At 38.2% G+C, this 14,719-nt stretch overlaps 1 protein-coding gene across 5 annotated transcripts in view; it reads right to left on the bottom strand.

Moving 5' to 3' along the window:
- The window catches only part of ADGRV1 (adhesion G protein-coupled receptor V1), a 295,085-nt gene that overhangs the window by 67,557 nt on the left and 212,809 nt on the right, over positions 1-14,719 (bottom strand). For all 5 annotated transcript variants that reach the window (XM_040542002.1, XM_040542004.1, XM_040542003.1 and 2 more), the window contains one exon: positions 13,023-13,201. In XM_040542002.1, the coding sequence (XP_040397936.1) occupies positions 13,023-13,201 (179 nt within the window). The remainder of the gene's footprint in view (positions 1-13,022; positions 13,202-14,719) is intronic.

The raw sequence follows: 14,719 nt of genomic DNA, 5'->3' as shown, positions 1-14,719 counted from the left end.
AACCTCTCCCTAGAACTATTTTGCCTATTTCTTTCCATAAAACAATGCAGCCAGCTGGGAGATTTGGGTCCCAAACCTAAGCATTATATCCTGTCTCAGATATCAGATATCAGAAATCAGAGTGTTCCTGATGAAGTGATCAGAAGTTTTTAAAAAACTAGCGCTCTGCCGGAGTTCCATTTTACAAAGCAAGATGTTCTCTATTATTAGTAGATTTGAGCCTCAGAGAATAATCTTCACACAAAGGATGTGTGAAGTTTCAGATGACAGACATAACAATTGTAAATATTACACTTCTCTCTGCATGATATGTATCTGAAGCTATTTAAATGTCAGTTCCTGTTGCTTCTAGCTGTGGCAAAAAAAAAAAAAAAAAAAAAAAAAAAAAAAAAAAAAAGACCTTTCTGTAGTTTAAAAAGTAAATTAAAACAACTTAGAAACCTAGCAAAACTCACCAGCAGTTACAAAGTGCCGTCTCTCATTTTCACTCAAACAATACAGTTTTTATTGAGCTTGTACTATAAGCCCATGTCAGTACTGTTACTGCTAAGCACTTATATAAATATATGTTCTTCCTGATAAGCGAACCACGAGCTTTTCCTGATACTAGTGATTTTTAAAAAAATAAATGAATTGTCAGTTCTGACCTACAAACCATGCAGGCAGAGAAACTCCAGCCCTGAAGTTTTGGATCAATTTGCTCTGTTATTAATAGGCATTTTTGCAATATGTAGAGTACTGTTTGTTTAGGGTTTTCAGGGAGGTTTTCTCTTTCCTGCTTTGTAAATAGACACACAGCTCTCAGTACAGCATGTGCAGGACACGGAGCGGAACGGAAACTCGCAACATTGCTGCTGGGAAGGAAGTACCAGTTGGTTTCCTTACAAATAGTCTGAAAATATAAATTTGTGAGCCTGCAGAGCGGCGAGTCAGCGCCCTTTATCGTGGCCCTGCACCTGCCTCTGCCCAGCAGGAGCGACAGATAGGGGCTGAACCGGGAGCAGCACTGCAGGGCAGAACAGCCTGGTGCAGCATCATGGCCGTGGCTTTGTGAGGTGCTCATGAACGGGATGTCTTGCAAAGACACACAGAGCTGCTCCACAAGCTGCTTCACATCCCACGTTGAGATGTAGTCTCGATCCGTAAAGCAAAAGGTGACAACTGCACACATCTTGATGTCAAAATGACAGATTCCTGGCTCAGTCTCCCTAGCTACCTAAGGAATGGGTAGCAAGAACTGAAGTCAGGGGAAGAACACTTCTCACCCTATTAATTTCAGGAAAGCAGTTGACTGAGAAAGGTTGCAGAGACCTATGGAATTATTGTTGAAAATAATAAAAGAGTTGTGTGCTTTCACTGTAGCCGCAGCTTGAAGATCACAGCCAGATGTTACTTTTGCTTTTGTTTAATCATTCTTCCTCAAAAGGAAACTTTTTTCTGGGACACACAGTTCTCCCAAATGCCATCTGCTTATGGGTCAAGGCAAGCAAATCCCAAATGAACCATAAAAGCTGCCCCAAAGCATCCAGCACAGCTGTAAAATGTGACCTACATGCATAACTATATTTTGAGACTTCTGTAACCAAATACTACTGCCCAAAGCACAGCACAGCTAGACTTACCTCCTTTGAGCACTGCATTTGGTATCATCACCTAATCAGAGTGATGGGGAAATGGACCTCAGGGATCTCTTACTGCCCATACCGTTGTGGATATTGTTTGGTGTGAACTCAAATGAATGTTGCATTTGTGTTTGATGGATTTAGATCAGTTTATATCTCATGCAGATTAGTTCAGAGGCAGGCCCATGCCATTTTGTGTCACAGATAATTCAGCATAGGTAAAACTAATTCTTTTACTGAATTCAAGTTTCAAGGAAAGTGCAAAACATTTAATAACAGTTTTTCCAGTTTTTATAGAATGATAATGTGGCAGTTGAACTTTCAGCATTGCTTAGTTTTATTTTTTTATTTTCTTTCTCTGTACAGAAAAGGAAGAGGAGAGTGAGAGGAATTGGAGAACTAGGAGGAAAAAAAGGATATGAAAAATTAGATCAGTTCAGTTAAGAAACATAAACTCAGAAAGAAGAGGATCTTACACTGCCTAGAAATTAAGCGAACACTTGCTCTTTGATGTTTACACTTGGACAGGCTATCCCAACAACTTTTTAAAAGACAACTCTACATCAGTGAGAATTGCTGCTAGAAACTAAACAGTGGTATGACTATCACCTTTACTCACATAAAAAAATTCATTATTTCATAAGTAGTACCGTATTCATTAATGGAGGTACAGAGCCACTATGTACTATGAACCATTGGAAACAGTGGGGAAAATTCACTCCACCATGAACAAAGAATGAAGAAGTGCCAAGATGCTGTTTTGAAATAGCAAGAAGAGGACTTTCAGAAGACTCAGCTTGAGTCTGTGTGTGCAACAGCCTTGTCAATAAACCAGACCTATTGCATAATAAAGCAGAAAACACTTTCTTGTTTTTCTCTGCTGTTGCTATTACTGTAGAGCTAAACAGCTGGGAAAGGGGGAAAAACAAAGTGCCTGAGAAATGTTTTTCTACAATGAGAACCCAAAATGTAAGCCACTGCTGCTTTAGAACATGGCTCACTGTGTTTCAGCCATCTCATTATACCACTTTCTAGAGTAATGTTTCTGAACAACTTTATACCTAGGTGTTTTCTTTCTTTATTTTTTTTATTTTTCCTTTGGAAGTAAATCCTCAGGAAGCACCAATTACCAAAGAAGCAGCAGCAGCAGGGATCTGGCACAAGCACTGAGTTAATACAGTCAAGACTTCCACGGCACTGGAAGCTCTGGAGTGTCCCAGCAGGTTTTCCCAGAAGTCCCGTAAGTCTTGTAGCCCTCAGAACTTGGCCAGGAAAATAAACTGGTAGGAACCTGCTTGATTTTTTTTTAGAGTATCGTTTTTATTAACTCTGCCATTTTAAAATGATATAAGGATTTACATGACTGATTCTGCTATCTTGCTCCTGTTTATATCTAAATCTTGTTTGCCATTTGTATCACTCATTATCAATGCCTTTAAAATAATAACCTACAAATAAGGTTATTTTTCTATTTTTTTTTTTTTTTTACTATTTACTATTTTTTACATTTTCTCACAATCAAGAAAGTGTTTTCCTGGTACTAGGTTTTAGGGCAGACATTCCTAATTCCTTTTTCTGTCCATTCTTTAAAGCAAGCCTTTTCATGTAAGTCTCCCTGAAAAAGGAGATGTTAGCATATGCAAACTGCCAAACATACATGAGGCTTGTGCTCACAGCACTGCCCCTTGGCAGGAAGCATAACAAAAAAAAAAAAAAAAAAAAAAGAAAATATGCCATTGTGCTTTTTTTCCTCTTCACAACACTACTTAGTATGTACTTTTTGTTTATATATATATATATATATATATCTGCATGTTTTGTTCCACCACCACCACCCCACGCAAAGTTCTTTGTGGGTTGTAACATAACAAATGCCCAGGATAAGCAAGTATTACAACCATTCCTTTTGAAGACTCTTTGTTAGATACTGACCCTGTATAAGCCATACTGGCAATTAAATTTAATACTGTTAATGCAAGTCAATCTCCTATCACTGTTTTCCTTTTTCTCAGATATTCCTAAGCACAGTCTGGTGAGATACACTTACATTTACTGGTGCTGCTGCCTAGCACAAGCAAGAGTTTGCCTTCCCAAATTACAGCTCACTGCACCAAGTACAGTCCATGTCCATGCACTTCAAGCAACTAAAATGTGAGCACAAAATTAGCCTGCTGCTGCAGAATGCTGCTGTGGTAAAGTTCAAGAAAAATACTAATTTTCTCTACTGCTTTCAGGAAGATCAGACAGAAGAGGCTAGATGTATTTACGTATTATACAAAACATGTCAGTGTCAATGAAGTAGTCCCAGCCAGATGCTGGTATTGATCTCAGAATTGCTTTTCTTAGCATTTCCTGTTGTATTCTAGCCTATCAGATGAAGGGTTTTCTAAACTGTTGGAAAACAGATAAACCAAGAACAAGCTTTTTTAGTAGCAGTAGGCGGTATCCTGCTAACTAAAGACCATAAAGTAGGAGGGACTATATTGTTAATTTCTCACACAACCTGAAAGGAAAGATCAAGCTTTTAAAGCCTGTCATCAGCAGCAGGGATACAAGCCGTCATCCTGTGACCACTCTGTGTTACCTTCGTCATAGTGTATGCAGGCTTCAGAGAAGTCTCTGGAGTTTTGCTCAGGTACAAAAGTGCTGTGTGAAGGATCAGGCCCCACGGCCACCTGTGGGTGCAGCTTTCATCTACAGCAACCTGTCCTCACAATCCTCTAAAATGATGTTGATTTGTCAGACTCTTAACAGTGGTTGAGAATTTTGCCACCAAGAAATAACAAATATTTATTTCTACTATTTTTTCAAAATTCATTGCTAAAATCAGCCGCAATTTCTCCTATATTGTAGGGCTTTAAAAGTACAACACTGCAATTACCCTTCTTTCTGACGTGCTAACATTTGCTTAACATTAACAGTAAATATTTGCCAAGATATAAAAAGCACTCAGCCCCTTGCACTCCCCCTCTCCCCAAACTATCTTCCTCCACCGAAAACATATGCTTGTAATGAGAGATAAATAAAAAGGTAATTAAAGACAGTGCATTTTTGAATTATTTTTAGATAATTCATAGCAGTAGGCAGTACCCTAGGCAGCTTCATTGGAAATAATGGAGGGTGAGGGTTAATAAAATAAAACAGAAGTGCACAAAAAGGATAGATTTCATGCTTTTTTAACTGTTCCTATAGGTCAGGCAAGTAAGGTAGTTTACCCAGTATGTGTATATATATATATACACACACATATATATGTGTGTTTATATATACATATATACATACATACTGTACATATATATACATATATATATACACACATACTCATATATCCCATACACATATATCACACATATATCATACACATATATCCCATATATATATATGGGAATGTCTCTGTCGTGGTGCAATGAAGACACAAACCCAGCAGCTCTGGTTCATTAGAAACATTTCTCATATTTCTCATACAGTAGCGCACAGCTCAGCATGGTCTAATTTACCCTGCCGAGAAGGGCAAACAGTGAATGGTGAGATCTCAGCCAGTGAAAAATACATGTTTTTTGCCCCACTGCTTTGGCTGAGTAGCGCATGCAGCATTTGGCTTCGCATCTGGATGCCAACGCACCATTCTGCACTGAGCTCTAGCAGTAGAGGTTTGTAAAAGATCCTGGATGCTTTGCCAGTGAACTGGGCAGAAAGGAAGAGGAAATAGAAGTGGCTGGGATAGCAGGACGCACAACCTGCAGGGAGAGGACCACGCAGGGAGACACTTCCAAGTCCGTATGGAATATAAAACAAGGAACAGGCACTAGGGGTTGGGAATTACACATCCATTCATCATACAAACCTCTTTTAGCACTTCCGACAGTTCAGCTGAAAACACTGAATTCTTTTCCTAGCTGTTGGCTTATTCCTGCATGTAAAAGTCTTGTGTTTCAAATATTTTGTTCTTAAGAATGAGAACTGCATTCAGCGCTTTTGAAGCAATAATAAGAGACTTCATCCAAATACTTGGCCAGAAATTAACTCACTCAAGCTAAAAAATTCCTTTTACTGGGAGTGGCACTAGTGCCTGGGATTAAGAAAGCAGAGCTCCGTTTCAGGGAACAGCTGGTAAGCCAGGGACCTGTGCCCAGGCCACGTGCCAGCAATGCAAGGTTAATGCACCTTGGTGAGGCTCAGCAAGGCTTCCAGCTCTTTGGCTGCCTGGGTTAAACATCAGTGCACCAGCCTGGCATGCATTAGGTTAGAGAGAAGGTATGACTTCATCTGTAACAAATAATTGATGTTTACAGGGTCCTCCTTGTAAGTGCAGGCAGTTCTGGGGGCTGCAGCCTTTGGGAGAAAACTCCACGAAGAGTAGCGTCTGGAAAGGTGCTTCAGGAAGATTTTATCCTTAAAACAGCATCAAAACAAGTGAACCTCAATGGGTAGGTACTAACAGAAGGCATTATGAGCTATTAAATCTTACTTTTTTGTTCAAGTTGAGGCCTGAGCCTAGACTGCCCCTCACTCCTCCACCTATCCCTATGAGTTAAAACTAAATACATCTTTGATGGGCCTTGCCACTCAAGCTTCCAGCCTTGGCAATACTTTTAAGTAAATATTTCTCACCACTTGCAGCTTTTATGCACTTTGCATAACACCACATCTACAAGCAGGGCATAATCATTCACAGCTTTGTGCTTCTTTCAAGCCTTTGCTATGCTCCCTAACGAAGTGCTTTACCACATGAGAGTGTCTCCGGAAATAAATGTACAATGTTTTTGTGCACTGTCCAGTGCTTCACATACTGATGTTAAACAAACCAATAATTAAGACATTATCTCAGAACATTAGTTGTCTTCAGGCGTCTGTTTTATCACTAACTTGGGCTACAACCCAACAGTGCATGACTCACCAAAGAACTGAGCATGCAGAAAGCATCTGTGCCACTCATCTTGTTTGAAGTTCAGGTTTGACTCCCTCTCCTGAAGATAATAAAGTGCCCTTGACCCATTCCTGCAGGAGGACACATACGCCCGGTACTGGAGCTCATTTTTAGTGAAATATCTTTTCCAAACAATGTTGGCTGTTGCTCCTAGACATTAATACGTACCCTGTGCCTCAGTCAAGGTCTTGATTCAGAGAAACAGCAGTGTGAGTAACAGGAAGAGTTACTCTCTTAGTCACAGAAAAAAGTTCATAATTTCCAGTTCTCTGTAGTCTTGTGTTCCCCCGTCCCTGTATGTGGCTGCAGACACAGATTCAGTGACTTAGCTGGAAAAAATTCTGCCTAGCCCTATTCTGCACAGAAGATAGTAGAGTTTGTTTTTTTTTCTAAAAAGGAAATTTTCTAGACAATCTTTTCCCATTATTTCTCATAGATATCATGGCAGATTATACAATACAGAGAAGATACATTTGTGAGAACATTTAGCTTAGCCTTTTTCTGCGGCTAGGTGCTATCATCGCTATCACTGAAACCAAATACAAGTTGCTTCTATAATTTTAAAGGTTTTAAAGAGGAAAATGAATGAATTAGGTGGAACCTCCTGATGTAAAGGGGAGATCATTCTTGCCTTGAGAATATAGATCATGCTAAAAAAAAAAAAAAAAAAAAAAAAGAGAGACAACTCCAGAAACTGAAGGGATTGGCAGAGGGAAAAGAGCTCATAAGAGTGCAAGGAACAGGCACCCAAATGTCAGAAATGAATGAAAAAAAAACACATCTTGGGAACCAAAGGAAACTATACAGTTTGCTTCAAGTGAAAAAAATAGACTAAAGCTTGACTAAAAGTGTGTGTGCTTGGAAACCAGCTCAACCAGTTTTCACAAGGACATGGGCAGGGACATATTTGTTTACAATATTTTAAATTTCTACTCTATCATGTCTAATTACTTCCAGTTTTCTCCATTTCAAGTGCTACTTGTTTTAGTTTATACTGTAATAAAAACAGGCCTTTGGGGAGTTTTAAGCAGAAGGTTTAGTCAGATTCAAACCTTAAAGCTGCAACACAGTTATGCACAAGAGTACTTCTTACATTTATGAAAACATACTTTAATGTTATTGTAGGTAAGACCTTTAACCACCCAAGTGCATCGAAAGTTCGAACTCCACTAACGTGTGATTCTTGCCAATTTAAAAGTGGTGCATATTTTTCTAGCATGTTATACCTCTGGAAAATTTCTTGGGAACAAGTCCAATGAATGTGACATAATTAACATTTACACTGATCTGTGAACAAAAACTGATACAGATAATTAAGTAATTCTGGCCTCTGTTCTCAAAAAAATGTTGAGTAAAGGCAGAGCCCTGTAAACATGTGAGGTTCCACTGACTTCAAAGGGGTTTGAAATTTGCATGTCTCTGCAGTGTAGACAATTAAGTTTCAGGGTTATATGAGAGAACAGAAAGCCACCATATTGGTAGTATGCCCATATCAGAAGTCCTTTTCTTGTTTCTTTGTTTTTTTAAGTGTAACAGAGTTATAAGGTGTCATGAACCCAAACCCAGCTTCTTATGTAGAAGATGACCGAGTTGTTGCTAGCCTCAAGTCATTTGTCAGTTTGAGGTTTTATAACTGTACCTGCATTGTTTCTAGAACTGTCTACAGCTGGTAAATCCCCCGTGAAGCAATCAAAGACACATACAAAGCAAATACAACTGACATTTTTCTTCAGAGTAACCACCAGTGAGACCGGGATGAAATTGGGAGCTAGATTTTATGTAAGTCTTCAGATTTCTTTCTCTACCTCTCCATTGCACGTTCTGCCTCTCTTTGCCTATGTCTATAATTTCAGTTTGCTTCCATATGTTTCCCACCATACCAGGTGAACTGTGTCTTTGTACTTTATGAGGGCTATCAGAAATAAACTACTCAGATTAAATGTGTTGTTAAAATTAAGCCCACATTGAGAACCTTAGCTAAAAGCTGTTCTAGAAGTAAGGCCATGATGGGCTAGCAGCATGTACCAGGACAACAGCAAATTTTGAGCTTTCTGACATTTCACACTGAGCTTTGGAATTTGACTTAAAGCTGAATTTTTGACTTTTTGTGAACTCATCTTGATATGGAGAGGAGGGAACTCGCTCGTCACAGGCATAGGTGTGGATCTAGCACACACCTAGGTACAGATTCCTAGGGGAAAATAGGCATGAGAGGAACAGTTTGACTTCAATTTTGCTTTGAATTTATTCATTTTTTTTTTTTAATTCATAAAGCCAAACTATAAACAGAGGAGGAATTTACACACACTTTGGCAGCCCAAGTGTAACATCTGTGTGCATACACTTCAGAGAAGATAGCTGTCTGACAGGACAATGGTATAAAGCGACAAAATGTTTTATTATTTCATCTGCTCCTAATTCCTTTCTTAACAGGGAATGACACATTTTTACTGGTTTGAGTTTTTCTTATTCCATAAGAAAAAAAATATATATATATTTGAAAGAAGAAGAAGGGTGACGAAGGTGTAAGGGCATTAAAAATCCCAGTGCAGAAACAGATTTTGGTTTTGGTTTATAACCTTTAAAATCAAGTAGCAAATGAGTAAAATATTTTTTTTTAATGGAATAGAAAAGGTTATTTGGGACTTGAGTTCTGTCCTTGTGTCATAACACAAAGTCACAGTGAACTCCAATGTAATAAGAAATGGCAGAAGGAAATACTTTTTAGGACAGTGTGTACCTAAGTGGTTATTTATGTCATTGGAAAATATTTTAGACAGAGATTGCAGAAAATTCAAGCAGGGATTGAAAAATTACATGTACAACATAAAGACTCAAAGATATAGAAGGATGACGTACTTTTTTTTAGAGAAATATTAAACCACCTAGTTCAGAGCTTAATTCCAATTTCAGTTACTAGCCAGCCAAAATGATCTGACATCTTTCTCAATAATCTGCCTCTTATCACTAAAAAACATTAATGTCTTAGCCATCAAAGCAATTCTTAAGCATTGATATATTCTTAGAATACGGTTACTAGAGACCAAAGTAGACAATATACTTGAAATTTTACATTAGAGATTTCATTTCCAAACATTGAGAAACCGTGATGCAAGCCTTCAACGAGAACTTAAAAAGTTAAAAACAGAATAGATGGTAAATGCATATGTAGACCCCTTCTCCCACATTTCTCTTGTGTTCAAAGACAAGTCAACTGCACACAGAGAATTTGAAGTGCAATGATGTGGGGCAGTTATAGACACCCGGATGTGAAATAACTCATTATTCTTTCTAAAAGAAGACATGAGAACCAATGCATATTTTTTGAAGGGATCAAATCTTATTACTTTCCTTACTAAATGTATTGCATCAAAAATTCCTAGAACCTCCATATTTTTCATTACAGATATGCAGATAGACTGCTTTCCCACCATTCAAACCCACCAGAGGCAGTCAGTCATCTCAGTCCAGAGCCATTTCATTTCATTTGACTTATGTCAATACCCCTCTCATCAGCAACTTCTTCAGTCCTACTCAAACTGCCTTTCACCTCTCCACAATTTCATAACCAATTCTTAATTTTTGCCAACTATTTCCTGAGTAATTTTGCTGTAATTCTTTAATCCCACGTACAAATACAAAATGTAATGCATTCAATTATACCGCACAGAAGCAGCCTGTGACCTGGCACTGCTCAGCTCGAGTAGGTCTCAGAGCACAAACCTCCTTCCAGTGCATTGGGGCAGAACACTGCTGGACAGAGATCTTCGACTGCCAGCACCTTTGCAGTGGGACAAGGAAGAGTTGGGGCAAAAGCATGGGCTCCAGGCACCAGAAGCTGAGCAGAGAAGATCTCGGTGTCCACAATAGCGGTCTGCACTGCAGACTCTGTTCTAGGTAAAAACCCTTGCAAAATGGCAATGAGATGGTAACAGCTGAGCAACAGGGTAATTAGCAAAGGGAGGAATAGAAGAGCCCTTTTTTCATGCATCACTGAACTACTGTCCAAAAACATCATGCTACTTGGTGCATCATGATATGGAAAAATTTACCAGTACCATAACATTTCTCGTAATGCCAAAGACTGCAGTGTTCATACCACATATAAACTCAGGCAATTATGAAGATAATCACCGTCTCTATACTACTGTTATCATGATGACAGTCTGTTGGTTTTACACAGTAACATGTTATGGGTGTTACAAGATATTGTACAAAATATATATTTTGTGTAAAATTTGTCTCATATCTAAAGGGTAACACTTCTTTTGAAGTACAAAATCTAACACAGCTCAAATCATCTTTTTATTCAGTGCAAACATATAAAGACGTTCTTTCAGCATAAGTTTCAGCTTTTAATTTCAGCTATTAATTGTGCCCATGGCATTCTGGTCAGGAACAAAACAGTCAGATGCCACTGTAATGCAAAAATGAGTTTCCTGAAGGAGCGATCACTTAGGGAGAGCTACAAAAACAGGCTTCAGCACTTTTATTACTTTAACCTGTCTTCCAACTCTTATGTGAAATGAGATTCTTAGTAGCAAACCATTATTCTCAAACTATTTCTCAGGCTGATTCTGAAGTTATTTTGCAATGACCTTGACTTTGGAAATCTCTTTGTTACTTTTTCCACTACTACATCCTGGTTCAGAGGAAACAAACAAAGTGGTGTGGTTCAATCCTCTTTCCTATATTCTGGCTTTGAAAGTCCTCTCAATAATTATGAGAAACTTTTCAAGTGCTCTTCAAGTTAGGATTTAGCACTGATGCTATTTATGAAAATCCTTGCAGTTATCTCCTTACAGTGTTCATAGTGACTGAGCTGGAATGAACTGCACACTCACTTAGCTTAGCATGATTTCTGGCATTTGCCCACTTTAATAAGATGTATGAAAAGTTTTATATTTAATTTGGGAGTGTGAGTTGGAATTAGTAATTTTCCACTAGTTAATATTTTTATCACAACTAGGGATTTTTCCATGTTTTTGAAAAAATGAGACAAAAAAAAAAACAACCTGTAAAACTGTGTTTCATTGCATAATGATACCATTAGCCCACTGTCTGATTGCAATCAGAAGACTTGATTAAACACATTTCTTGTGTCTACTACGCACAGAGAAGCATTTTACCATGGAGAAATGTATAATACTATATTGTTCACATTGTTCTGTGGAGACACATCTGCATGTATTGCATGGTACATAGTTGATGCAGCACTCGCTCATGTAGCATGAACACTAGAAATGGTGTGCTATTGTGGACCTTGGATACTCTCCCAGGTCAAGAGCTGGTGTCTCTTAATGTGGCAGCAAACCTTGGCTAGCCTGGCTAGACAGCTTCCATTACTAGTATAGCTCATTTATATAAAATGATATAAATGGTATAAATCAGGGATATCTTGCAGGGATAAGCACTTGTACAAATAATATATACGTTCATGCAAGTAGTATCTATAAATGCAAATACAAACACAAATATACTGAATTCCAATATCTACTCACAGTAAACACAGTAATTCCCTTTCTCCAGGAAAAAAAAAAAAAAAAAAAAGGAAAAAAAAAAGTGCACTGAATTTTTCTGGGTTGTAATGGAATGATGCACATGGTATCCTACTCCTTTATGGAAGACAGATGGATGTTCTCCTGTTTTGGGCCTGCTCTGCAAGCACCCCCATAAGAAGTTTTCATAAAAGGAACTTGTACGTTCTTATATTAATTTAAATAGAAGCTGTGTGTTTACTTTTCTGCTGTGCAAGGAGCATGTAATTAAGGCACAAAGTAAGCAAGCATAATAGCCTCATATCCTAGAATAGCTATTATCATAGATTAACTTTGCCAGAAAAGGCGCCACGGTAAAAGAGGTAGAGAGGATAAAAAAATAACATAGGTGTTTATCTATGTATTTTTCCACTTAAATGTCTCAAGTTCTATGAAGATGTATTTTGTTAATTAGCACAGTTTTCTGTGGTTATATATAGCTTTGAAAGGGCTGTGTTAATTATTGGCATTACAGCAATGTTTAGGTTGAGAACAGTTTGGAATAGAACATGTTCAATATTCCAAGAGAAACACTTCAGGAAATATATCTGACATGTTAATATAGTAACATTGCTTAGCAGAGAATATTTTTAATAATCTAAGTCAAGAGGGTTGAAGGTTTCTTTGGGTTTGTTTTTGCTTTTTAAATCACGGAAATGAAATGGAAGAAAAACACACTCTTCTGCTCACTTCTACAGCAGTGGCTATTTCTATCCTTCATTCTGGAACTGCATCACCTCAGAAAATAATAAATAATTTACCCGCAAGGCAGTTGAGCCCAAGCTGGCTCCACCAATGCTCAGGATGAAACTGGAGAAACTGGAATTGTATGGAAGATGCAGCACTGTATATGGGTGACATGTCTACATGCAAGCAAATTAAAAATAACTGTAAAAGTTCAATAGATAGCTCATGGATATTTGAGGGGAAACTTACAGATCACTGTAGACCAGGCCATAAATCTGGGCTGTGCTGTGATGATAGATTCCTCTCAGAATAATCAAAAGCAGGATCACAATAAAAGCTGGAAGCCCCCAGCTCAAAATGAAGTAAAGCAGATAGCGCCTCTCTGTGTGTTCATCGTTCATCACCAGGACGTACCAGAAATTAACAGCCTGAAAAATAATGCAGAGTATTAATCAGTAGACTTAGTGGATGATTAGCTATCCCAAAGACTAAATCACTCTGAATGTCATACAGTGTACTTCTGTCCCAGCATATGTCCAATATATGTCCCAACATAAACATTTTTCAACATATTTCACTTTCATTTTCTTCTCTTAAGTAACCGAAAGAGACTGATTATAAAAAACTACGCTTAATTATGTAATTGTTAGACTTTCAATTAGACTATTAGAGAGGAAGGGACACTCTAGAAGAAAACACTATTTTCGCTGTGCAAACATTAGCTTTCTTCTTGGATTTCCACACTGTGATATAATATTGCTAAATCTGATCTGTATTAAAAGTTTTCTATGCTATTTTTCAGTTGTATGTGACTTTTTGTAGGAAAAGCACTATCCTCCTTCAACATTTCAACATGTGGTATGAATATAGGAATACCATTGCAACCAAAATTTTAATGTAACAGGCACAGAAGTGGAGGCATTCACATCACAGGCCCTGATCAGACAACAGAAAGAGAATTATTAGTCAGGAGAAAGACACAAAGTCTTTGTGCATGCGATTATGCTGAGACCAAAAATAGTTGATCTGATAGCTAATAAAGTTTATTTCTGCCCACGTGATATGCTGACTTTGTTCCATTCTACTTTTCTGAAAGAAAATGATAGCAGTTTCATTAGAAGAAACTCACAAGTTTTTATCTCCTTTGATCACTGTTTCTGTTCTTCTCTACCCGAGATGGAAGAGACAGCCTACTTGCCTTTCTCACTGCTCTAAACATGAAATACTCGACTAGTCTGTACAGAGGATTGGACTGAGGAAGACAGAGTTTCTCAAGCAATAATATATACAGATTTGGAGGTTGGATAGACTGGTAGTGTAAATGAATAGGAAGGGGAGAATAATGAAAAAAGGCCACATCTGGAGTGCTGGGTCCAGATCTGTGCTCCCAGTACAAGATAGACCTGGAAGTACTGGAGAGAGTCCAACCGCAATGATCAAAGAACTGGAAAGGAGCACCTCTACTATGAGGAGAGGCTGAGAGAGCTAGGACTGCTCTGACCAGAGAAGAAGATGCTCAGGGGAATCTCATCAATGTCTGTAAATATCTGAAGGGAGAAACTGATGAAGAAGGAACCAGACTCTTCTCAGTGGTGCCTGGTGGCAGGACAACAGGCAATGAGCACAAATTCACATACATGAAATTCCATCTGAGTACAAGAAAATACTTTTTTACTGTGTGACGGTGGTCAAAGAGTTGCCCAAGTTGCCTAGAAATATTGTGGAGTCTCCTTCTCTAGCTTCCTGGACATGGTCCTGGGCAACCTGCTTTAGCGGACTGCATGAGCAGGGATTTGGACCAGAGAATTTCAAAATATTCCTGCAACTTCGGTGGTTCTGTGATTCTGTGCACTATTAGTATAAAAGTTTGAGGGGAAATAAATAAATAAATAATGAATGAATGAATGTAAACTCATATGCATCTTTACAATATTCTGCATCTTCTT

Source organism: Cygnus olor, chromosome Z (genome assembly GCF_009769625.2).
Source record: "Cygnus olor isolate bCygOlo1 chromosome Z, bCygOlo1.pri.v2, whole genome shotgun sequence".
Lineage (NCBI taxonomy): Eukaryota > Metazoa > Chordata > Aves > Anseriformes > Anatidae > Cygnus > Cygnus olor.
The sequence above is the reverse complement of the archived record's forward strand: the minus strand, read 5'-3'. Positions and strand labels throughout refer to the sequence as shown.